General features: G+C 50.8%; 8 protein-coding genes and 1 non-coding gene across 9 annotated transcripts; 3 read left to right on the forward strand and 6 right to left on the reverse strand.

The window, feature by feature from the left end:
* Window positions 1–148: 148 nt before the first annotated feature.
* PC9H_003166 (uncharacterized protein) lies at window positions 149–2,174 on the reverse strand (the record flags this gene model as incomplete). Its single annotated transcript, XM_036772760.1, has 12 exons — window positions 149–308; window positions 360–472; window positions 523–656; window positions 718–809; window positions 863–1,019; window positions 1,069–1,168; window positions 1,225–1,362; window positions 1,412–1,486; window positions 1,540–1,789; window positions 1,851–1,929; window positions 1,985–2,069; window positions 2,130–2,174. The coding sequence occupies 12 exons, from the start codon at window positions 2,172–2,174 to the stop codon at window positions 149–151; spliced, it is 1,428 nt and encodes a 475-aa protein (XP_036634233.1).
* A 126-nt stretch (window positions 2,175–2,300) lies between these two features.
* On the forward strand, window positions 2,301–9,800 carry FAB1 (1-phosphatidylinositol-3-phosphate 5-kinase; the record flags this gene model as incomplete). Its single annotated transcript, XM_036772761.1, has 14 exons — window positions 2,301–2,916; window positions 2,965–3,069; window positions 3,116–3,839; window positions 3,891–6,861; window positions 6,911–8,193; window positions 8,243–8,376; window positions 8,419–8,460; window positions 8,519–8,689; window positions 8,746–8,849; window positions 8,917–9,066; window positions 9,122–9,212; window positions 9,273–9,434; window positions 9,502–9,656; window positions 9,720–9,800. The coding sequence occupies 14 exons, from the start codon at window positions 2,301–2,303 to the stop codon at window positions 9,798–9,800; spliced, it is 6,789 nt and encodes a 2,262-aa protein (XP_036634234.1).
* A 344-nt stretch (window positions 9,801–10,144) lies between these two features.
* Window positions 10,145–10,248, reverse strand: PC9H_003168. The gene has a single exon. It is a non-coding gene; the product is annotated as a tRNA-Leu (tRNA).
* A 169-nt stretch (window positions 10,249–10,417) lies between these two features.
* Window positions 10,418–11,256, reverse strand: PC9H_003169 (uncharacterized protein; the record flags this gene model as incomplete). Its single annotated transcript, XM_036772762.1, has 3 exons — window positions 10,418–10,897; window positions 10,964–11,043; window positions 11,109–11,256. The coding sequence occupies 3 exons, from the start codon at window positions 11,254–11,256 to the stop codon at window positions 10,418–10,420; spliced, it is 708 nt and encodes a 235-aa protein (XP_036634235.1).
* A 263-nt stretch (window positions 11,257–11,519) lies between these two features.
* On the forward strand, window positions 11,520–12,299 carry PC9H_003170 (uncharacterized protein; the record flags this gene model as incomplete). Its single annotated transcript, XM_036772763.1, has 1 exon — window positions 11,520–12,299. The coding sequence occupies one exon, from the start codon at window positions 11,520–11,522 to the stop codon at window positions 12,297–12,299; it is 780 nt and encodes a 259-aa protein (XP_036634236.1).
* Window positions 12,300–12,675: 376 nt separating this feature from the next.
* PC9H_003171 (uncharacterized protein) lies at window positions 12,676–13,474 on the forward strand (the record flags this gene model as incomplete). Its single annotated transcript, XM_036772764.1, has 3 exons — window positions 12,676–12,866; window positions 12,936–13,156; window positions 13,230–13,474. 3 exons carry the CDS (start codon window positions 12,676–12,678, stop codon window positions 13,472–13,474), a joined length of 657 nt encoding a protein of 218 aa, XP_036634237.1.
* A 179-nt stretch (window positions 13,475–13,653) lies between these two features.
* Window positions 13,654–16,658, reverse strand: FCP1_1 (Carboxy-terminal domain (CTD) phosphatase; the record flags this gene model as incomplete). Its single annotated transcript, XM_036772765.1, has 9 exons — window positions 13,654–13,999; window positions 14,061–14,455; window positions 14,519–14,695; window positions 14,746–14,859; window positions 14,913–15,406; window positions 15,458–15,574; window positions 15,634–15,791; window positions 15,841–16,266; window positions 16,318–16,658. The coding sequence occupies 9 exons, from the start codon at window positions 16,656–16,658 to the stop codon at window positions 13,654–13,656; spliced, it is 2,568 nt and encodes an 855-aa protein (XP_036634238.1).
* Window positions 16,659–17,051: 393 nt separating this feature from the next.
* Window positions 17,052–17,588, reverse strand: PC9H_003173 (uncharacterized protein; the record flags this gene model as incomplete). Its single annotated transcript, XM_036772766.1, has 2 exons — window positions 17,052–17,409; window positions 17,461–17,588. The coding sequence occupies 2 exons, from the start codon at window positions 17,586–17,588 to the stop codon at window positions 17,052–17,054; spliced, it is 486 nt and encodes a 161-aa protein (XP_036634239.1).
* A 521-nt stretch (window positions 17,589–18,109) lies between these two features.
* PC9H_003174 (uncharacterized protein) lies at window positions 18,110–24,467 on the reverse strand (the record flags this gene model as incomplete). Its single annotated transcript, XM_036772767.1, has 18 exons — window positions 18,110–18,449; window positions 18,500–18,778; window positions 18,827–19,634; window positions 19,682–19,872; window positions 19,925–20,473; window positions 20,526–20,885; window positions 20,935–21,002; window positions 21,052–21,279; window positions 21,333–21,443; window positions 21,490–21,651; window positions 21,705–21,824; window positions 21,882–22,316; window positions 22,368–23,390; window positions 23,441–23,659; window positions 23,713–23,861; window positions 23,913–24,158; window positions 24,210–24,282; window positions 24,333–24,467. The coding sequence occupies 18 exons, from the start codon at window positions 24,465–24,467 to the stop codon at window positions 18,110–18,112; spliced, it is 5,496 nt and encodes a 1,831-aa protein (XP_036634240.1).
* Window positions 24,468–24,471: the final 4 nt, after the last annotated feature.

Genomic DNA, 24,471 nt, shown 5'->3' on the forward strand with positions numbered 1-24,471 from the left:
TGCTGCTCCATTGTTCCGTCCTCTTGCTCAGACGACCCAGGGATATCGTCCCTCATCACTTTGCTTAGCCCTAAAAATAATAATCCGTCTTGTCCTTTCAACACAAAGCATGCATGCAAACTAGCTATAATACAATGAACGCAAGTGGTCAACTCCAACGATCGTCTCGGGCGCCAGCAAAGTCCCCCAGTGTTGGATCTACAGACCGTCCTCCTGTACTCGTTTTCGTGATCACTGCATTATGAACTGACTCCAGAGCATCGGTCCACTTCTGCAGGGCTGTGTATCGCTTTTTCTCGAGGCTTTGCCTGGACAGGGGAGCTTAGCAGCGCAAACGAATAAGGGGTACGTGCACTCACTTGCGATCCAGTTCTAGACGCATTCCCACTTGATCGATCCTTCCTTCCACCCTTCCTTCCAATATTAGTCCAATGAGCAACTCTTCGACTTCATCAATGGGGACATTCAATTGCTACAACGCCGTTTAAGTTTGGGGCTGATAGTTGAACTAACTTTCCCCACCTTTCCCAAGAAAGAAAGCTCTAATCGTGTATATGGCTTGATGAGGTCGATGAGGTACTGGGTGCGGAGACTGCGAAGTAATTCTCCTATGTACGAACGAATGAAGGCATCGTCCATGATTGTCGAACGATTGTCTAGAGGGCCGTGCTTCAACTTTCCGCGTTCCTAGTATATAGCATGTGGGGATTTACACACCTTTCAGGATCTTCTCTGCAGAATGAACCTCTCGACGCTGATATGCATCTACAAGATCTGTCATGGCCTTGATTTGAGGGTCGTTCTTGTACCTAGGGACAGAACTAATGAGACTTGGGACCACAGTTATGTCGAATCGACTGACGGCTTAGTCTCCTGACTATCGAAGGGATTGACTTCACTTCCTGTAAGCATGTTCGCCAGTACCAAGTATTTCAGTACTTGTATTCGTTGAGGTGAGCCAGCTTCATCGTAGTTGCGGAAAGATTCGAAGAAGTCTTCACTGGCTCTGTTCCATTGGCCTTCGCGCCCGTTAAGATTTGAGTTAGTTGGTTGAAATGATTTGCATACGTTCTCCCATCCACATCTTTCCGCCACACTCTTTGATGACGCCCATGATGCGAGGATGCGGTATAGCTGATTTGACGTTGTTCGTCGCGTTGTATATTTCCTGAAAGTGCGAAATGAGCTTATCAAGGCAACTATATTGTATACAGGTCTGCAGACCTTGAGCTTCTTGAAATTACGGGTCTCGTTGTACATCTGAATTTCGAGCGCGTAAATTTCGAGGAGCTGAGTTCCGCGTTGAGCTTGCTCGTCGCCATCGCCGCTTGCCGCAGTAGCACTATGCAGATCACGAATGAGCTAGTCGCAACGTCAGCTTGACTTCGTGGTGAGAGTAGGCTTGCACCACCTTGGACAGGCGGCCGAACTCTTTACGATCTAGCCAAAGCTTGGCAAGTTTGAGGTTCGTCTTGACTGACAGTCGCTAAACAAGTCACAGTCAGCCATTCTTCTATACAAAGATAGAATGAAACGAACCTCGTTCTTCGCATCCTCCAACGCTGTTTTAGTGACCTGATAGAAACTCTCCAAGATATCGACTTCTATAGGACCACCTTTGCCACCTCCGACATAATCCAAGATGCCATTGATGGTCTTTTCAGAGTAATTGCGTGTAACGGCCGATTTGGTGTAAGTGAGAAGCTGAGTGTACGTTCCAAGGGCTTCTTGTGGTCGATGCAATACCAAGAAGAGCAACTTGGTGGACTGTTTCAGTGCTTTGAAGCCCCTGCACGCGCGTACGATCAGTACAGTAAGTTACGACCCGAGAACTGAATAATATATCGCACCAATCCCCTTTCTCATCCTCTTGCTCGACGATGGCACGGAATTCTTTCAGAGCTTCCTCAGGGTTGTCCTCCTTCTTGCCTGATCTCGACACTGAATGCTGCACCCAAGCCATAAGTGTCGACGAGACACCGACCTTTAGCTTTGTAGTACATGTTCTCGACGTCTGCGTTGCCTGACTCGTCGGCATCATCGTTATCGGAATAATCGAAAGCATAGTCCTATGTGCAACGGGGTCAGCAGCGTTCAGCGAATGTCACATCCGATGGGCAGAGACAGACCTCGTCGTCGCTACCTTGCATATAATCCGCATCGTCGTCGTCCATGATCGTGGTAGGCAAAGGTGCCTGTGCTCGTGTTGGGAGTCAAGGCGTGATCGAGAGGGCGCTCTTCCTCAGGGTCTCGTCACCTCCATCTCCAATGCCTTCTTGTCTCCTGCGATAACACAAGAAATGGAAACGCAAGGGTCGTCACCGGTGCTGGGGTCGTTCAGCAGCCCAACGTCCAGGTCGCGTAGCAGCTCTAAGCTGGTCGACGATGTGACGAGCTTGACGTCGTTCAACCCGTTCTCGGAGGAGGACGAGAACGACCAGTCTTCATATACCTTGGTAACGTCGTTGTTCTCGCGTATGAAGAACACGCTGTCTGCGCCGCTCTCCTCTGCTGTCACCGCCGCCTCAACTTCTACCAATCCCGCTACCTTGACCAACGTTGGCGCGAGTGAACAACGGAGGCCGTCCTACACGCTTCCCAATTCACAGTCGACCTTTTCTTCCAAGTACTCTATTCCGGAGAGAAGCAAACCGTTTCCTACCATCCACCCTAACCCAGCACCGCCGCTGGTATCACTGACACCGGTCCACTCAGAATTCCCCACTTTCCATTCCGGGTCTCCTCCACGCGGTGCTGGCGGGTACCCACCAGCCTACGACACACAAGATGGAGGTCAATATGGTACTGCTATCCCCGGATTTCCCGTCGTCGATGACGCTCGTAGCATTAAGACTTCTACTAGTCATCATCGCTCCGGATCCGTGTCGAAGGTCATACGGCGCATTCGAGGCGAAGGTGAATAATGTACGACTTGTGTCTTACTTCAACTCACATTGTATCTAGGTTTATCGAAAGACTATTGGATGGACGACGAGAATTGTAAAGAGTGCTATGATTGCAAAAGCCTGTTCACGACTTGGAGACGGAAGCATCACTGTCGCATTTGCGGTATGGGTCTCGCCTGATATATGGTGTGGGTACTTATCGTTTGCAGGACAGATATTTTGTTCTCGCTGTGCCTCGAATATCATTAAAGGTACTCGCTTCAACCATGACGGTATGGTCCGGGTGTGTAACCTCTGCCTCGATAAGCTCGCCAAAGTAGATGATGATGATGACGACGACCGTCGTTCTTTTGTATCCTCTGTACATTCCTTTCCAGCGCATCAACTCGGCAACGACCCGTTCTCGTATCATCCACACTCCCCGTTTGCGGCGTCACAAATCTTCGGGCGCACGGATGAACCATTTAACCTTTATTCCATAGCTGAAACCAAGCGCTATGCGTCGCGTTCTGAAGAAGACCTAGGCGGAGTTTCGTTCGACGCTCTCCAGGAACGCGAGGATGGCGTCTGGGAACCTATACGCGAGACCCCCGCGCCCTTCCGCAGGGCGCTTGCGGATGAAGAGAAAGACACTTCTGACATTCCAAGTCATTTCGCTACCGATTCACCTGCTACTGGTGGACCGGGTACACCTTTGGACTTTCCATCGGCGGCTCCAGTAAACCCAGACGCTCCTGTGAGCTCAATACAGTTCCCTATGGGCTCACCGGAACGTGGTCTCGACAGTCCGCGATCGCAAAGTCGCTTGAGAACTCGATTCGATTCTTATGGGGATTTTGATGCCGCTACTCCCTTCATACGCAGCCGCGTTCAAAGTCGGCTGGACACGTTTCTGGGCGAAGTGGGGTGGAGAACGAGGCGAGAGAGTACAGCGTGAGTGGTTCAGAAAAGCTCTATGGACATCTCAATTTATGCACCGTCTAGTTACGCTCAAGAACTCAACCTTACCTCGATGCTTCATTTAAAGATTATGCTGCGACAAATGCTCACCACGGAACAGATACCTAACATCAAAGAATGGGAAGAGACGCTGCTGAAGCTTGCCCTCAGAATAGCGAAGGAACTGACATTCACTACGCATCCCCATCGTCAAGGGGAAGACATGGACGTGCGCCGATATGTAAAGATAAAGAAGCTTCCCGGTGGTTCACCTCAGGACTCCGAATACGTCGACGGAGCTGTGATAACCAAGAACGTTGCTCATAAGAAGATGCAGCGATCTCTCCAGAACCCTCGCATCATGCTCATCACATTTCCCTTGGAGTTCCACCGAGTGGAAGGCCAGTACATGCACTTCGGCCAAATTGTTAGGCAGGAGAAGGAGTACCTTGGTAATCTTGCGAGCCGTATCGCGGCACTCCTACCTCATATAGTGTTGGTAGAGAAATCGGTATCCCGCCTAGCACTCGATGCCCTAGCACAGTACAACATCGCTGTGGCGCGCATGGTGAAACCCTCTGCTATCCGTACTGTCGCACGTATGTCTCAAGGTGACTTATTCTCTTCCATGGACAAACTCGCGTTCGAACCACGGCTAGGCCATTGCGCGCGATATCGAATCCAAACCTTCGATCATCCTCTTATCCCTGGTCGAAGGAAGACGTTGATGCGGTTTGAAGGTTGCAGCCGAGATATGGGGTGCACAATTATTCTCAGAGGGGAGAATATCGAGACGCTGCGCAAGATCAAGAAAGTTACGCGGTTCTTGACTTTCATTGTCCGCAATCTCAAATTGGAAACACATCTTTGGAAGGATTCTGTCATTACCCTTCCCGCGTTCAATCCTGAGGCGATACCGAACAGTCCTGGGGAGGGTCGGCCAGCTCTCTCGAATTTAACCATTCCATCTATGTTCTCGCATCCCGTTTTGTCGACCCCTCGCTTAGCAACCCCAACTATCCAAGTCAACGACTCGGCCTCGGTTTCTGATGTCCTGCCCCACGATGAAGAGCGGGATGAGGTAGACGAACAACTTAATTTAACATGGCGCATCGATCAGTCACTGGAACCATACAAGAAGACATTCATATCCGTATCTGCTACCTTACGCTTTCCGCCGCCTTACCCTATTCGCCGGATGAAAGAGCTAGATGTCCAGTTACATGAAGCCAAACGAGCCTGGGAGGATGAAATAGTACGGCGGGAGGAAAAGTTGCACTCTAGGCATGCGGCGGAGGGTACAGTCACACCGGTGACAATTACAGATGCCGTCGAACCTAATGATGGGATAGTCCCTCTGAATCTTAATGTAGCATCCCCTTCAAACGATGAGGCGGCGACGCCTACGGTAGCCGCAGACGATTGCTATTTTTCCCTCCCCTTAGGCAGCGGGACTTCGAGCGTCTTCCCGGCGTCTGCAGGCTTATCGGCGCTGGCTACACCGATGTTCGAAGGAACCGCGGAGTTGATGAAGACGGAGGCAGACATAGCACTGGAAAGTCGATATACGCTCATCAAGTTGCAGCACGAGGAAGAGAGGCGTATCTGGGAGTGGTACCTTCGCAAGAACAGTGACGACTTCGTGGTGGAAAAGTACCAATGTATCAGTTTGTGGGAATATACCATCCCCATCGCTGAGTTTGGCCTACATCGCGCGTGCTTCCCACCTCAGCTGAACTATATCACATTCTATGGCGAGAACGACTGTACGCTGGGGCAGTTCATCGAAAAATCAATATCCGACACGCTCACCGAATTCCTCAACCCCAAGGCCATCTGCACTGGTAAAGGTTGTGATCAGCCTCTCGCGCGTCATTGCAAGGTCTATGTCCATCAAGAAACCCGACTCTTCGTTGCTGTCGAACAATGGGATGGTCAGATCATTGGCCGGTCGAACTATCCTCCCTCCCCAGAACACATAACAACATGGAGCGTGTGTCGAAAGTGTGGATCAGCAACACCCTTCATTCCTGTATCTGAAGAGATGCAGAGGTATTCCTTCGCCAAGTTCCTCGAGCTCCACTTCTATCCAGCAGACGTTAAGCTTGTGCTCGGTGCTGGGTGTGAGCACAATATATATCAGCATCATATTCGGTATTTCGCCTCGAACGGGATGACCTTGCGCTTCCAGACTGACCCTGTTGTTCTGCACGAAATCGTGTATCCTCCTGTGCGCATTCGTGTACGTCCGGAGACTCAACTTGAGCTCAAGAACAAGGACTTCGATCGTCTTCATCGCCGGAACGTTCTCTGGTATTCTGCTTTGATAGATGACCTGAGATTGATCAGCATCGACGCCGCTACGGGAGACGAAGAAATGGATGAGAAGTTACTCGCCGAGGTCAACGTGTTGATTACAAGAGCGGAAGAAGAGAGGGAAGAAATCAGTCAACTTATCAATCGCCTCTATAGGGACTCCCCTCCTACGGACACACTGGCCTTGAACCCTGTCTACTCCTTCCGGCAAGACAAGATCGTCGCATGGCAGCAGGACTTCGATAAATTACCCAAGCCCCGTCCAGTCCAAGAGAAGGTCATTAACGAGAAAGCCTACAAGAAGACATCTGCTTTTGGTACGGTACGCGCAGCCATGTGGCCCAAGAAGCCTGGCCTTCCTTTGGGGTTTGACAATCCTCATGTACCGTCGTCAAGCGTTTCTGAGGCTGAGGAAGTCTCTCCAACCTCTAGGAGAAGCAAGAACAAAGTCAATAATTTCACCTCGTCCGCTTCAGAGGCCTCCGAGATCGAGCCAGACACCACTAGTGCCGAAAGTACCACTAAGATCGATCCAAAGGAAGGAGAACCAATAATACTGGAGCCTCCAGTCATCACTGAATCTCCTATCGAATCTAAGCATCAGGCAACTGACCCGGAAAGTGACTCTACTATCGGTGCTGCACAAGAAGATGCTGCACAGGAAAATACAGCTTTGCCTGAGAGGCCAGATTTGGACACAGTGCGTACTCGTATACATCCAAGACTGCTAAACTAAATGTCAAGCGCAGGCGAACACAGCCGCGGAAATTGACTCGGCTTTACCAGCGTCGAAGTTACCACGGCGACCTTTGGGTCAGGACCACGTAGCTGAATTGGTTAGAAAATATTCCGACTACTTGCCAGCTCAAGGCGTCCAAGAACTGGCGAAAACAGCTTTTCCTCCACGTGTGATTGTGTCCGAAAGCGAGCAAGAGTATCCTTCAGTCCCACCAATACGCAATACGCGGTCGAAAAGCCGTCGTCTCCCAACCAAGAAGCCGTCTATCTCGGACTTCGAGCAAGGTTATACGGCCAATGTAGCACCGTTGTACTTGACCCATTCCAGGCGCTCCCTCGGCGCAATCCCCCACAATAGCCGCATTCCAGGCCCAATTGTTTCTGCCTTCGAATCTGTCCGTTCCAGAGACTCGTCGCGCCGCGCTTCTCCCGAAAAGCGCTCCGTCAGCGGTAAAACGAAGGAGGTACGATTCAACCAGCCAGGGTCACCGCCACATGGCAGAGCTCCTTCTGGAAAGTTAGGCAAGAGCAGGCTGGCGACTCGGACTAATCCCGCTGACAAGCCTCAGTCTCAGTTGCGGTCTGCCTCAACCTCGACGCCTAAATCTGCTCTCAGACGGCCTGTAGGAACCCCAGGAGGTAAAGTATCGAACATCGCCCGACATTTTGAACGTATTAGCCGCGATACAGAGCGTTCTAAAACACGCTATGCCGTCATTCGTGGAAAGAAAGCTCGCCCAGTTGCATCCGCCCGTGCCAAAGTAGAGATACTGGAAAGCATCAAAGATGCTGTACAAGACGACGAGAGCGAGGGTTCAAATTCTTCCAGTGAAGCTGACGACGAAGGGGAAGGGGACGAGGACCGTAACGACCACGGGAAGCCCTCTCTGCCGCCCGTCGTCCAGTCGACACCAGACTCTGAACCTCAAATCGAAGAAAGCGCAAAGACCGCCCCAGCTGATACATTCCCAATCCCGCCGCCCGATCCTGCCGCTGAGAATACAGCAGAACTCAAGCCTCCTCGGCCCTTGACCACCATATCATTGCCCCCGTCTCCGTTCCTGACGGCTACGAAAAACAGAAGTGTATCTACTCCACCCCCAGCAGACTTCGACATAGGAGGGACTGCTGGAAACTCTATCCTGAAAGCTATTTCGTATTTTTTGCCTCCACAGCCGGTATCACGATGGGCGCTGGAGAATGAGCTTGTGAATGACCCAGAACATATTTTCCGCGACACATCCATGGTAGTACGCACCGATGAGCCAACATCTATCATAGCCTTGGCCCTGAAGTAAGTGCCTATTGAAATATGCATTTTACTCGATCCTCATCGTCTATAGCTCTCCACAATACAGGGAGATGTTGACCAAGTCAAGGGCGGAAAAACGGACCGCTCAACAAGCGCGGGTGACTGAAGGCGGAGAAGTGTTCATGCCTGACGACCGTTCTGTAGCCGAATCAACTTCAACTTGGGGTGTCGTCAATGTAGACGTTGCTGATTCGGCCGATCCCACAGAAGACTTGAAGGTTCCTTCTTCCAAACTCCCTTGGGCCATCAGTTTGTGTGAATTCCTTCCTATTGAGTGTTCAACGTTTGACAGCATGAATCTTCTCAGCGTTTGAAAGTGGTGGGTTGACCATCAGCTGTACCGTGCTTTATCCAGAACAATTCGATGCCTTGCGCCGCACATATGACTGCGAACGAAGCATGGTGGAATCTCTCGCACGATGTGTCAAATGGAACGCCAATGGTGGAAAGTCTGGGTCAGCATTTCTAAAAACGAGAGGTGTGTAGCTTGTAAGCCCGCGGTGGCGGCGGGTGAGGCTGACAACGTGAAACTAGACGATCGTTTCATTGCGAAAGAAATCTCCCGTCCTGAACTGCAAACTATGGAAACATTTGCGCCTGCATATTTCGATTACATGTCTTCTGCAGTTTCTGCTAACGTATGCCCCGTCATTGTCGCCTTTATGCTACCCAAAGAGGCTAACCGACATTACTTTTCCGCTGCAGCGCCCTACCCTTCTCGCCAAAGTCTTTGGATGTTACAAGTTGACGTTCCGCAAAACGTCCGGCAAAGATAGCGGCCCAGAACGATCAAAGTCTACGCAAATGAATCTACTCGTCATGGAGAACCTGTTTTATGACAGGCGGTTTGCTAAGGTACTGTCTTCACTTCCACTATTTTATGATCTCGCCCTCACAATTTCCCAATCAGATCTATGACCTTAAAGGCTCAACCCGTAACCGCCATGTCCAATCCACCGGCAAGGAAAATGAAGTACTACTCGATGAAAATTTAGTAGAGAGTGCGTTTTTCTTCCTTCTTCCATCGCATCATAATTCATTGGCTAATTTTGGGCCCCTAGCTGCCCATCTTGCCCCTTTCTATCTACGCGAACACTCCAAGCGTATCCTGCGCGGAGCTCTCTATAATGATACCAAGTTCTTGGCCGATACCAATGTTATGGACTATTCCCTGGTCGTCGGGATTGACAAGGAAAGCAACGAACTAGTTGTCGGTATCGTCGGTGCGTATCCCTCCGCCTCTCCATCCCCCTTCGCCAGGCAATACTGACCTTTCGAACGATCATCTAGATTATATCCGCACGTATACCTGGGACAAGAAACTAGAAAGCTGGGTGAAAGAGTCGGCGTTCCTTGGTGGCGCTGGCAAAGGCGAACCTACGATCGTCACCCCGAAGCAGTATCGCCAAAGATTCATTACCGCTATGGAGAGGTACTTCCCTTTGGTATGTTCTTTGTACCGATTTGTGAGCTGGCGACTGGCTTACCGTTGTAATTGTGTTCTATAGATCCCTGACCGTTGGATGAAGCAGAAAGACACGCCGGAAGAAGACCCAAATTGTTTCGCTGAACTCTGGCCTGATTGGTAGATACATCGACGAACTCTTGGACGCTGACTCTGTCATGTATCTCCCTCCTTTCTTCACGCTGCTTACGACTTATGTCTGGCCCTAGTGGCCACTTGCATTTCTCTCGGAACTTTCATTGCGTGCCCTCGTCATCTTGTTGTGTCGGATATATATACCGTGCATTTTGTAAATTAGACAGCTCTTAGTTTATGGATTCGCCACTGGCAATCATATACACAGTATTCTTGTGAATGTATCTTGAGCGTAAGCTGTGATTGATTGGAATGCAAGTGTCAGCTGTTCAGCCTTGCCTCGTCGCCGCCACTTACTCCTTCAGGTATCGTACCAGCGAGAGCAAAAAGATGTGACGAGAGTGGGATTCGAACCCACGCCCCGAAAGACCAGATTGAATGCTCATCAGATGAGCTGATCCTTAGTCTGGCGCCTTAGACCGCTCGGCCATCTCGCCAGATGATCTTGCTTCCTCTAAGACCTCCACGACAAAAATAGCAGCCATTAGAGTTGTTCTGGTGACCAGATGTAAGACGGCAAGGCGCGAGATACAGAAGCTAGTATACAGAAAGCAAATACAGAATAAACAACGTATGCATATGTACACATATACAAGTTACCCGGCTTCAGACGAGTGGTTCCCCAACCATGAAATGGACATGGTCGCCTTCGCCTAGCGTAAGTCTGACTGGGAGGCGTGGGTCGATGCGTACGGGCGCACTAGTTCCGACGTAGAAATCGCCACGGCTAAAATTCCTGGTTATGGCGGCAGCCTCTTCCTCGGTCAGATTGCGCTGTCGTTTCGCTGGTCTGAATGTCGACGACGAGGCTCCGGTGAAGGCTCCGTTGTAATCATAATAATGCTGCTGAGACATGTTCGCTGCCGCATGTTGAACGGGGAATATTTGCTGTGGTGTGGCAGCAAACGTTGCTTGCACCGGCGGTGCTTCGATTTCCATAGAAGAAATCATCAGATGGGTTGTTTCTACGTGCAAAGCATGGAGAGTGCTACCTGGCGTGTGATGAGCCTGATTATTGTGATCAGATGGATCGCCCGAAGGGTCAGGATAAGCGCATGATGCACCCAAGCCCCGCTTCAAGCAACTCTATGTAATTTTGCAAAGCTGTTGGTCTACGTTGCAAGGAAAATATGGGTGCGACGTGCAACCAACCTGACAAGGCAGGACTTCGCTGCATCTGGTCTTTCCGGTGTGGCAAGCGACGCATGCTCGGCGGACGGATGGTGCCTTGGCTAAGAAGTAAGTTGGTCGTCAGTAAAAATACAGAACTATCACGATCCCGCTTGGGGCCACTCACGTTTACGACCGGAATCATTTGGAGTAGCCGGCGTCGTTACCTGCATTTGCTGGATGCCATCGGTGTTGTGGTGCAGCTGCTGCAGCTGGGTGTCGATGGACGGCGGGGCGGTGTCTTGGGCCGGATCCTCTGTTGTGAGCGCCGACATGGCAAGGAGCAGATACGGACAGGCGGACAAGGGCCCGTGGGTTCGGTACCAATCCATTGTTTGGTTCGGCCGACGATGCAAGCATTGCACCGGATCCAGGGTTAGCCGAACTGCCGGTGTCGCGCAGGATGGACCATGATAGCCCCTGTTTTACCATCCACGCGACGATCCAAAGGGCCGTCCTCCTCCTCAAGGTACTTCAACTCGAGTTTCAAGTTGGCACCGTTCATATTTTTTCAAGCCCCTCACATACTTGAATCATCATGTCCAGCACAGATTCCCCTCTCCAACCACCAGCACCCTTTCCTGATTTCGAATTCACGTTCGATCCAGCAATGTCCAACGTTTTCCCAAATCCCCCACCGTTGCCCTCGTCTGCCGATTTGTTTTCCCCCTCTGAAACCACAGACCTGCTCGGCTTCCTCGATGGCTTCAATTGGGACATCGAGAACGACGACGCCTCCTCAGCGTACCCAAATCATCGTCTGCCGAATCCCCCAGCACCGTACACGAACCCACATCTCCATACTTCGCCAAATCCCTCGGCCGCTGGCGTCAGAATATCATCGCGCTCGGCCTCGTCCAATTTGAGCCGCTTGGGACCTATCGATGATCAACATAAACTTGGGGCGGCTCAGAGTGCCGTGTCAGATACATCATCCACTTCGTCCAACACCGCAGGCCCCAGCCACCAGAGATCTACCTCTGCGTCGTCAGCAGCAGCACGCGCGAAGCCTTTACTTTCAACACCGCAGAAACGATTAAACCATATTATGTCAGAACAGAAACGACGCAACGCCATCCGCGACGGCTACGCGCAGCTCATCGCCCTCCTTTCACCCGCTGGGTCAGCGCACGGCATTGGTATGCCTACGAGAGGCCGTCCGAAAGGCAGTGGCAGCCGCGGGAAAGGTCGCAGCAAAGGGAAGAGTGGCGTGCTTTTCCGCGCCGTTGAATACTGCCGATTCCTCGAGGAGGGGCGAGACGCGCTTCGAGAAGAGGTCCGGCGGGTTGAGGCTGCTGCTGGCATCAATCAACAATGAATGACATCCATTTCCAGTGCACAAGATGAAATCGCCGGTTAGTGTTGACAGCTATCACCTTCCCATTGCCCTCGTTGATCTTCTCACCACATAGCTTTGTATTACTGCTTCTTTCCCCCTTTATCGCATCAAAGGAAATTGCTTTTTTACGGCCGAGCAAGCAAAAGTTTTACTCCATCATACCATAATGCCCATACTCTACTGTAGCCGTTATAATTTTACACCGTCATCTCCCCAATCGGGAGTATCGATCGTTTATTACTTCACATCGTTGAGATTGATTGGCAATATAATGCATTGGTCGATCTAACTTAAGTGACAATATCAATCCATCAACTGCGTGGCATTTGGCATCGCCACGTTTCATATCACAGTTATGCCGCCGACACCACCACCACCAGACTGGCCAATCCCAACGTTCACACTTCGAGTGGAGGACGTAGCACACCCGGGGGCAATAATATTCTTTCAGTGCATCCAACCAGCCGTCGACCTCCGTGGCGCAGTCCTCAACAGCTTCAAGTGGTTGTACACACCAGATAACGTCCCAACCAAGTCAGTCACCTCGTGTTGAATTGCATATGCAATTCGACAAGTATGTGGCTTGAACATCTGAATAACTGACCGTCAAACCAGCGTGAAATCCATTCTGTTGGTGTTACGCTCCATGCCTGGCGTGGCACATACATTTGGCAGCTCCACGCACAAGGAGATACATTTCTCCCTTGAGCATATCAACAACTGTGCTTCTCGTGCCAGGGAGGAGATCTTAGGGGTGCTCACACACGAAGTGGTGCATTGTTACCAGTACAACGCGAAGGGTCAATGCCCTGGAGGCCTGATCGAGGGCGTCGCAGGTAGGGCAATCAAACCATCATCATGTCAGTTGGTTGCAGAATGAGTGACTTATAACGTATCTCCTTACGCAAGACTGGGTCCGTCTGCAGGCAGGTCTGGGGCCCCCACATTGGAAGAGATCACCAGGTGATAAATGGGACGCTGGTTACGAAGCAACGGCCTACTTCCTCGAGTGGATCGAGGGTCGCTATGGTCATGGCACAATCCAAGAGCTGAACGAGAGCATGAAAGATGTGGAATACGACGAGAGGATGTTCAAAGCAGCAACGGGCCGCAGGGTTGCTAAACTCTGGAGGCTGTATGTGAACAGTAATTAATTAATTGTGTGTACCCGAGGGCCGTATCTACGAGAAATTAAACAGAACGGGATGCGGCGATAAGATACAAATACAGAGTTAACGACTATTGCGACCAGTGGATGAACGAAAAATGGAGCTACAAAACAGGATGACCAGATAGTTAACAGATAAAGAAGAATCCGATGAATGCGAAAATGTCATCCCAGTTCTTCGTCTAGTTCTCGTGCAAGGAAGTCATCATCGAAGCCTAAATCAAGTCCGTCCTCGTCGTCGCTCTCTTCATCATCTTCGCCGTCACCATTTTCCATTCCTTGCGGCGTCGCGGGATCGAGGGTGCCCCCGCCATTGTCGCCTTCGTCCAAATCACCGACCGTTATTGCCTCTTTGAGCTTTGAGAACTTCGATCTCTCAGCGGCTAGCTTCTTGCGCTTCGCGAGAGGTGATCGGAGAAGCGTGTCCTTGTCCAGCCCGTCAAAGCCACCATCAGACGGCGTCACACTCCGCAAGCGCTTGCGTCGCATCTTGGGAGTTCCATTGGCACTGCTATGGGGGAAAGAGGGGCGTCAGCACGGAATAGGCAAAAATGCAAAAAGCTTCTCCCGACCTGATAGCACTACCTGTCTCGTCATCGGAAGCGGCCTCACTCCGTAACCCGCTTCGATCACTCCTGGCGTCGTCGTCATCATCGCTCTCGTTCATTGCCGCGTCGACTTCGTCATTAACCTCGTCCCAGTTGATGGTATCAAGTTCCAGCGACGGTCCACCGGTCTCTGAGGGTGGGTCTTTGTCCCAGTCGTCCCCGTCAGGATCGTGGTCTGATGAAATGTCAATTGAGTCCATAGCAGGACTAGAACTCGGTCCAGTCACCGGAGGCTCGTCCAAAAGGTATGGCGTCTCGTCTTGATGCCGCCACAAAGCTACGGAATCTGTGAACCAAGAAACCCACACAATTTTCATCCCTCCACGCCGCCGGGCCATATCCACCTTCACCGTTCCACGCTAAAATGAAAGGTGGAAGGGAAGGTCAGAGGCTGTGTGGGCACCAAGAAGCACATCACTGACTTTAGCCGCTACAACATGGGTAACTTCGCTCGTCAATTCGGTGGAAACCTTAGCGCCGAACATATGCGCTAATCGCCATATTTCGGTCGTTTCTGGCTTGGTATCTAGAGGTATCACACTTGAAAATAGGATATGGACGCCTTTAAATACATCGGCGCGTATTCGGGGTATGATTCGCTTTGACGGCGTTAGCACAGCTATTTTGAGGAATGTGAAGATGCACTGACTGTTACATCGTATAGCACATTCATTGATTCTCGTCTCCTACCACGTCGTGTTTTATCGTCCTGTGGTCGTGATTCGTATGCCGAGTAAAATTGCTTATGCACTTCGTCTAAGAGCTACATTCGACATCTTAGCGCTGAATGGGTGCATGGAAGCAGTGCATCAATACCTTAGTGAGGCGTTCCAACTCAAAGTCATCATTCTTCAATAACGCCTTACGGACATGCTTTTCTGTTGGAGGAGGTGTATCGACAACGGTTTCGCTACTCGTAGACTCAGCTGGGGATGGCGTCTCGGTTTTCGTCGCTTGGCCATCCTCAGAAGCGACCAATGCCTCTTGTTTCTTAGCTAGTGGCCGCTCCTCCATCTGGGCTTCTAGGGCAAGGGAATTTTGGGTAAGCATTTGGTTAGTCTCGCGTTCTGCTCGCTCCGCGTCTTCTGGGGTTGTGATGGGGGTTTCGGAGGGTAAGGCATGTTCGGCGGCGGCAGCGTTGGGTGGAGTGGAAGAAGGCGCGGCTGAGGACACGAATAAATTTAGGAGCTGGCCTACGGCGGTGGAAATAAACTTGCCTTGTGGATTAATCGGAGGGCCGGTGGGTGTTAAAGGCTCTAGTTTCGGTAAGAAAGACGAATTTATGTCACCGATCCCGACGAAGAAGTCGTCTATAGAGCAAGGTGATTATTTGGGTATCCGTAGAATGGCGCTGAACGCACAAGGGATGACTTTGATAAGATTCGGACTCCATTCCCAAACGTCTGCACGATCATCTATGATCACTACCATAGATGTATCGCAAGGAAATAGGCGTTGCAGGCTCTTCTGAGTAAGACCTCGGAGGCGCAACTAATTAGCCTAACGAGTGATAAGTATATTGATCAAAGATACTCACTGCCGCTTTCGTCTCGACTCAATATCCGCCCACCAAAGTACTTCGAGTCCGGATCAATAGCCGCACATACCTCTTCAGCATATGCTCGTGTGCCCATCGTATAAACGTGCATTTCGTACTTTGAAGCCGTTTCTTCGAAGAATTCTTTCCATCCGGGCCTTGATTGGGTTGAGAATCATGAGTAGAGTGTGACAGCTATATACGCACCTTGGTTTGATATAGTACATACAACCCTCGTTCTCCAATAATTTAGCCTTGCCTTTGGGAAAGCGGGGTGGAGGCCCAAACGATTCCGGCCCTAGTCTAAACTTCTTAACGTCCTTCAACGCTTCCCAGTTAGGATTGCATTCGTCGTCGTCGTCATTAGATTCGTTGTTCTTCGCCTTGGCTGCCCGACGGGCCTCCCAAGCCTCGCCTTCCGTTATCCACTCTCCGACGGTCGGGTCCACGGTCGCATGCACAATGGTTTGATCGAGGTCCACAATCAAGGACAATTTGTGCGATTTGAGAAGATGTTGCGCTGTCTCCTTCTCCATCTTCCTGGCCTCTTCAAGAGAGACGGTAGGCCCAAAGGCAGAGTGTGTCATCGGAATGACTGCGCGGGACGCATCTGAGAAGCCAGTGTAATCGTAACTGACTCAGAACATCAGCCCTGATGCGAGGGTCACTTCTTGCAGGACGTACTCAGTCATGTCCTTCCCGCAGAGTCCGCAGAGTCCCCCGATTTGTATTCCATGGGTACATGGTTCATTGACGAGAACCACAGGCTTGTCCTTTGCTTTGCGGGCAGATATAACGTCCCCCGCCTTAGTATTCCAAGCAGCAATTTCCCCCTCGACGGTGGAATCCCATGTCCCAAAGCGCGTCTCTGGCTGTGCGCCCGCTGTAGGTGCTAGATGAACGAAAGAGTAACTTAACAAACGCTGGCCGCGTTGGATATTGCTGGCCGGCTTCGCGTCAATTGAGATGACCTTTATAGGAAAGGGAAAAGTGAGCGGGAGGTAGAGTTCTGTTGGGCCGGACATTTATCGCAGCGGATGGGGGGCATACGAGAAGCGGATTAAGAGACAACATCCCGAAGTCATTTGTTTTGGGAACATGTCAAAGCCAAACAACTACCGCCGATCACATACAGATCATCACGTGCACCGGACTCATTACTTATCGATATCGCCAAAGCGGACAAAGTCTAAAGGCAAGCGGGTATCATCATACTATAATGTTCTACAAATACAGGATCGATGCTGATGGATGTGATCTAATAGGTACAGTATTTGGAATAGAAGTGTGGCTGTTATTATACCAAAAGATGGATGCGATGGGGATATGATGATGTGTCCGAAAGGCAAGTCCATGATGATCATAGTGAGGATGCGATGCGATGTGCTGACTTGCACCAGTGCAGGAAGCAGCTTTTTCTAGAGCATCAATGCTACAGCGCTGATAGTGACTAGCATCAGGCCGTGGTGCCAAGTGACACCAGACTGGGCACCGTTGTGCTGCGTAGCTGAAGGCACGGCATTGCCGACGTGAGGTGTAGTTGCCGACGCCGAGAAGGCTGCGCTCAGTGGCCTTGTTGTCGAAGTCGAGCTAGGTGCTGAAACTGCGAATGTCTGGAATCCGGCCGCAGGGCCGGGGGCGCTGCCCACTTGCCCAGGGAATGCAGCTGGTGTTTGGACTGTTGGAGGTGCGCCCTGGGCTGGGAAGCCGTTCACTGCCGTAGGGCCAGGGACGGTGTTTCCGGCTGGGATGAACTCCGTAGGCTGCGAGGGGAAACTGAATTTTTATGTTAACTTCAGATCGTTCGTAACTGATAGATGCACCTACTTCTCTGGGCCACCCAAGGTCGCCGCATTATCTGGGAGTTCTATTGGTGCGCCTTCGAATTGCGCTTGTGCAGCAGCATTGCTGACGAAGAGAACAGAAAGAGCGACAACAATCGTAGAGAACTTCATGATGGTAGTGTTGGGTCGGTGAATGGAGGCGACAAATGAAGAATGTAGTGTGGTAGGGCAACGCGTTTGACTCGAAGGCTTGAAAGGAGATGAAATGGCTTGTGAGGAATCAGGTTGAGACCTGGTAGCAGCTATTTATGTGCCCTCTTCTCAGCTTTGCTGGATGCGATCTCCACATTGTAACGCTGTCGTAGTAACGATGTAATGCTGGAGGCGCTTCTAGCAGCCGAGTCATGTCGGTAACACGCACTAAAGAAAGGGGGTTCACGGCGGCTTGAATGGAGGGTACTTTCCACTGGTCAAACATTTGTCTCCAGAGTATTGGCAGTCGGTATGGATGACAGGAACATCGATACGAGGGTGCACACTAAGACATTTTACAAAGGACACTCTTATGATCATCATTACCGAAAAGAAAACACTAAAGATCCCCATGAGCAAGAGCAATGGAGCACAACGTCGACAGCGAATTAAATAATACAAAGTTATATGTAATCGTCCCTAAAATACAATCCGTCGTATCACATCATCTTGACCTTCTTCGAAGGCTGAGTGCTGGTCTTGTCTCCCTCTTTCCTCTTCTTCGAAGCCCCCTGCCTGTACCCATCCATCAAATCCTTGAATTTAGCACGCGCCTTGGCAGTAATGACCCCGACCTCCGACTCGGCTCCGTTGAACTTGATAGCATTAGCAAACATCAGGTGCACGTCCGCTTCAAATGCTTCCGCCGTGTCGTAATCCCCAGCTTCCAGCTTGTCCCTTATCGTTCGGATATCACGAGCATCTTTACGGGGAATGATCTCGAAATAGGTAGGAATACCAAGGGCAACAGGATCGACTGGTTCGAGGAAAACCCAGCATCTTTTGAAAAGCTTAGTATACGGAGCAATGTCTGAGGTAAGGAAACGTACAAAGGGTCTTTAGAAAGAGTGTTGAGGACGGCTTGTATACCTCGCTTTGTAGTATATGGTAGCTTGCGGTCCAATGACTTCTGCCATTCCTTCTTGAACACCTTTTCCACGACTTCCACGCAGTCGATGGGATACGTCAGTGGGGGGTTGAATTGCCGGCAGTTACTGAATACAAGCTCGACATCCTTGAGGAAATCTTCCATTGTTGTGTACTTCGATTCATTGAGCTTCTGCGTCATTGTACCGAAGTCCATTGGATGTGCAATTTCTTGAAGGTAACTAGCAAGCAGGTAAGTAAAGCATAGTGGGCGATGATAAACCACGCACGTCGGGCATCCATCCAGAACGGGGTCTACAGGACGAAGGAAGATGGCAGCCTCGGGAAGCTTCTTCAATGTCTTCAGTATCTCCCGACATTTCTTGTCGTTGATTGGTGTGGCTTGTACGACAGGAGGTTTCTTGGGCTTCGCAGGAGTTGGCGCAGGTGCGACCTCCTTCTCCTTACCCTTGCTAGACGAGCTCTCAGCACGGTGTGGCTTAGGGGGTGCCTCGGTAGCCTTCTTCTTCGCAGGGATCGAGACCTTTGAAATTACATGGGCAGTTGGCACAGGCTTTGGATGAGGCACTATAGTGGAGGGACCGGGGGAGGGCTTCTCCCGTTTAGCAGGCGTAGCCGAACGGACAATATCATCTTCATCCAGGATGTCCTTCTTGCGTTTGGAGGAAGACACAACTTCCATTGAAAGTCGTTCCCGTTCTTTCTCCAGCTGCTGTAGGCGCTGGCGCTGAAGCCGCTCTTCATCTTTCTCCCGTTCCATGGCAATAACCTCTTGCAGTATATCGTGCGAACCATCATCGACGTACGGCGGGGGCGGTTCCAATGCCTTGGGCTTCCGTACTTTCAGTTTTGGCGGTGCTTTGGCGGGCAACGGCTCTACTGGCTTGCTCTGCTGAGGAGTGACCTTCAACTTGATGATAGGACGAGGTGCCTCAGTAACTTTGCGCTCGGGAGGGGGAGGAGGAGGAGCAAGAACTGGCTCTGGAGTGGGGATGTGTCTCACTGGCGGTTCTGGGGCCTTAACTGGATTTGGCGGGGGAGCCTTCGACTCCAGCGTCTTGTTCATCCGCGTCCATTCTTCATACGACGTTAGACACAGTCAAAGACTGAGATGAAATACATACGCTTCTCGAAGAAAATCTCGAAGGCTATTGCTTCATTGTGCGCGTAGCTACCGACGGAGTTGTATGTCTTCGCATTTGAAATCATCAACTTGAAATCAGCTTCGAATGCGAACCGATCCTTGTATTTACTAGATCCAAGTTTAGCACCCATCGTGCTGAGATCCATTGGTGATTTGATGATTTCGAAGTAACTTGAATGAAGGTCATGAACTAGCTAATTGGAAGAGAAACGCGGGCAATCACCTTGGCGCCTGATCTCGAACAGGATCAACCGGCATCAAGAAGATAGTGGCATGTTTATTGCTTTGAAGTTTCTTCAGCATGTTCCGACATGCGGTTAGATCCAGAGTATCCATGCTAGCCCTTGGAGCACCACCAGCTGAGGCTTTCTCTGGCCGAACAGGTCGTGGTTTCGGCGGACGCGCCTTCAGCTTGGGAGGTTGAGGTGGGGGTTGGGGAGGAGCAAGAGCTATACTGCGCGCGGGTGAATTGAATCGAGGAGTACGAGGCGTACCAGGAGACGAGGCGTAGAGATCTGTCGGCGTTGGAGGAGGGAGCTTGAGCTTCGGCGGAGCAATGAATGGGATGAGAGGACTCTTGAGAGTAGCACCAGACTTCACGGGGCGTGGTTTCGGCGGGACCTTGACCAACGGTAGCTGCGGAGAGTGTTCGATTACTGGCGTCGGAGGAAGGGTGAGCTTCACGGTGGGAGCTGCTTCAGGCAATCCACGGATAAGCATATCCGCAATTTTCAGAATGCACCATCGAACTTCATGATCAGCGTTAGGAGCGCTGAGGAGATAACATGAGTAAGTAGACAGGGCACTGAGGAACATAGACTCACAGAGCCACAGGCATTAGGAATTCACGTAATACTTCGTTCTTCCCAACTTCTCTATCCTTCCGCAGAGTCTTGATCAGCGCATCCATCTCACTCTTCTTGTTATCCCTAGACCTCTCCGGTATGGAGCCATCCTCTTCGATGAGTAAAGATTCAGGGTCTTTCGAGTCGGATTTCATTTCACCCATCTGCACCAGCAATGCCAGACTGTGACAAGCATTTCGGGCAACGTGACGACGGATAACTCGAGACGGGTCGTTCGCCATGACTGCAAGCATATACCGCATGATAGCGGGCGTATACCATTTGGTGAGGAACAACCCGTCGAATGCTGCAATCCGGACTTGCGTAAAGTTACCCTCCCTGAAAAGGAAATCAGACGCTTGACATAAACTAAGGAGAATGAACAAACCGAGTTAGAGGGAAGAATATCCTCCACGGGTTAGGCACGAGATTTGCCACACTAAGCAATAGATAAAACTACCATTTGTGAGCATTTGTCTATCCACAACGACGGGAGCTCAATTACCTCCAGCGCCGCTATAGTGACCATGTTATGGGGAGAAGGAATGAGGCGATCCATGCTGCGGTACCGGTCTATCTCAGTCAAAGTTTGCTGGACTAGAGATATATCTTCCGAATTGTGTTCTTGCCGTGCCTCAGCTGGTAGAAGCTCTCCTCGTTCAGGAGGAGCGGCAGACACTAACGCACACGCGGCTGCGGAAATGACAGTACAAATATAGAAACCATCAGAGTACTGAGGAGTTTCAATGAGCAAGGGAAGGAATGATGGGTGTGACAAAGACCCACAGGATTCTTGGTATTGTCGTTGTATCGTAGCTGGTCGATCAAAAACTGCCGCACTACCGCTGGAGCCTTGCCATTCTCGAATCGGATACGCGATATGGCATTTATCAAGGCCTACAGAAGTCAGCAGCCTATCAAGTGGCTGCAGATGAGGATTTACCTTTCTGACAAAGTATTCGGGCATCTCTGAGAAGTCATTTGGCTTGGGAACATATGTGTGGGCGAAGAGATCCTGATTCGGGTCGTCGGGCTCGTAGCAGTAGCGCATGAAGAGCTTGAAGAGGTGGAATAGACCTAGGAAGTCTAGTTTCCGGATAGCACACTGGAAAGGGTTAAATCCGCGATAAACTACGAAGATCGAAAAATAACACTCACGCTGACTAGTCCCAATGCAGCCTCACAACGTATTCGAAAGAAGTAATTCGATACAAGGACCGTCTTCGTCAAGGTACTGGACACGATGGCAGTGGGTTGCTTCGCAAGAGCATACACAGCCTTTGGTAGCAAGTTAATCGCTAGATTTTATTGATGGAAGAGGACAATACGGCGCACCTCCAGTTGAGCAACAACATCTCTATCTCTCTGTAGCTGCGACACCCACATGAAATCGGGCTGGTCAAAATTGATGGCCGCGATCCACTCAAAGTCGGCGTCCATACGAATCCATTCATACGTTGCACCGCTCATTGCATTCTCCTCTTCTTCAGTCCAGTCAGCTACCTTCCAATTCTCCCGCTCCTGTTCTTTCTCCCACACATCCAAGCCGAACCCAAAATCTACCATGCCCATCGCTTCAACAGCCTCTGCATCGCCCTCCGCAGCAGCTTGGGCCGCCGCTTGACGAGCCAAGTAACGCTTGGTATTCCGCCGTATACGCTTGTACTTAGTGTTGAAAGGGACCTCGTAGCGTTTGAACGGTGAGCGAATATCCAGGACGTGCTCGTAGGGGGTTCCGTCTGCCTCGTGTATTCGGATCGTCATTTGACCCTGTCACGATCATAAAGTTTACGCCGCATAGATCTATTGCGTGTGACTTACCTCGAAGAACTCGACAGGTTTATAGAGTGCGCGGGCTACCTCATTCTGCTCGAGAGCCTTGAAAGCTGGGGCCTCTTGCCTCATAGTGATTTCGACCGCCATCTTCTTCCGATTGAATGAGGCAGAGAATCCGAAGGCAGGGCATCCACTTCCATATATCCACTGTTCTGCGAAACTACGAGGGTCCACACCGCTAACCTTTCGGCACGTTCTAAGGAAGGCGTGAGTCGAAATGAGATTGTTGGGCATCTCCCCGCTGATGGCAGACAGGAAGATCTTGGGTAAAACGCGACTGAGTCCCAGGGATGTACCAGATTTGCCGAGCCGTCGATCCAGAATATGCAAAACAAGGGGCGCCTTGAGGTTGATGAATGGAAGAATCCCAGCATCGGGGGGATCTTGTTGCTGGGGCTGGCAAATAGGTGGCATCGAGCCGGTATCCCACTGTAGAACTCGTTCGATGTCCTTCTTAAGTCTGAAGCGATATTCGTTGTTTCCAAGGAGCTTGCGGAGGAAAAGACCGGTGATGTAAAGACCAAGGCCGTTGACAAGCCAAAGATCTGACCAGAGCTTCGGTTGAATATTAACGCCAACCCACTGGCAAGCGAGGGCATGGCTGAGGGCATGTCGCGTCTCTAGCGTCTGCTCAATCGCATCGTTGCCATGCAACAAGTCTGTTGTGACCAGTGAGAACGCTGCGCTATCGAACCGTTGCGTTGGAAGTTCCTCGACGAATACGAGTTTGTAAGAGCCGAAGGGATAGGAACCGAATTCAGTGGTGTAGAAGGACATCGCAGAACGCAGGAAGGTAGTGGAGGGTGGAAGGAAATGTTCGTGACCAGGCAAGCAGAAAGCGTACATTAGGGGTTGAGACTGAGTAGCGGACGATTCGTCGGGTGACGCCTCTATTGGAATCGTGAATAGATTGAATGGTCCCGCGGCAAAAGCAATCTGCTGCACGGATGTGAGTGTCCCCAGCGAAAACAGGAAAATGGTCTTATTCGAGTTATAGGGATGTGCCACCTGTTATGGTCTAAGATAAAACACCATCATAAGTCAAACAAATACTTTACCTGTTCCACAAGTTCCCCACTGCATATGACTAGGGTGGGTATCGCATCCGCTACCTCATCTTCATCACCGTCCCTATCCCTAGATTCGCGCTCTTCTAGATACCTTGGAACGACGAATTCAAACTCCCATGTACACTTCTCCCATAGGTTGTCTACGCAAGGTACCCAGCATCGAGCAGCGTCGGGAGATGAGGGCGTGGTATACGCATGAGGAACACGCTTCAACAATGGAAATGAGTGTGGTGCGAACAGGACAAATGCAGAACACGTACGTAGGGGTACGAATCAGTTGGAAGAACGAATTCCAGCCCATCTACCGGCTTGCGTATGCTATACGAAATATTGACTGTAATAGGTGCGAATTCGGTGATGGCCCCGTTGACTTGACTGGCCCCCGGCGTCTGGGGCTCAGGAGTCGCAGCTGCTACCAACATCAAATATACTGACAATGGACATGCCAAGTCATACTCACCTTCACTGTAGATTGCACTAGATGCTGGTTGGCGTCCAGATTGCCTCACTGACACTTCCTTCGGTATGGCTATCGACAATTCACCCTCGTCGCTCTCTTGAAGTGCAGTGTAGAGTTTGCGCTTCAGGTCAGGATGCTGGTGGCAGTCCTGTTTGCCATCTTGGTCTACCGGAACATTGACTTTGTCGAGAGGATCTTGATGGATGAATTCAGCTGGATGTGAGGCCACGGTGACTGAATGTATGGCTGCGAAGGGAATGTAATGATTTCAAGACACTTGAGGGGACGGCCACCTACTGCACTGCCTGCAATGAATATGCAGAGTCCTCAAGTCACTGGTGTGCGGTATGAGAGTCATTTCCGTGTAACCCTACAGTGGAATGTCTAGTTGCGGCTGCGCCTGAGGGTTAGAGAGCATACCCATAAGCTGCCGGAGAAATCGATTTCCAACGCGACTTTTTGGTGACTAGTAGAGACGCAGGAAACGTGTAAGCCCACTACAGGTCTCGCAAAAGCAAGAAGATGGTACGTATATAGTGAAACCACGCCGAACATGTTC

The sequence above is a fragment of the Pleurotus ostreatus genome, assembly GCF_014466165.1.
Source record: "Pleurotus ostreatus strain PC9 chromosome Unknown scaffold_2, whole genome shotgun sequence".
Lineage (NCBI taxonomy): Eukaryota > Fungi > Basidiomycota > Agaricomycetes > Agaricales > Pleurotaceae > Pleurotus > Pleurotus ostreatus.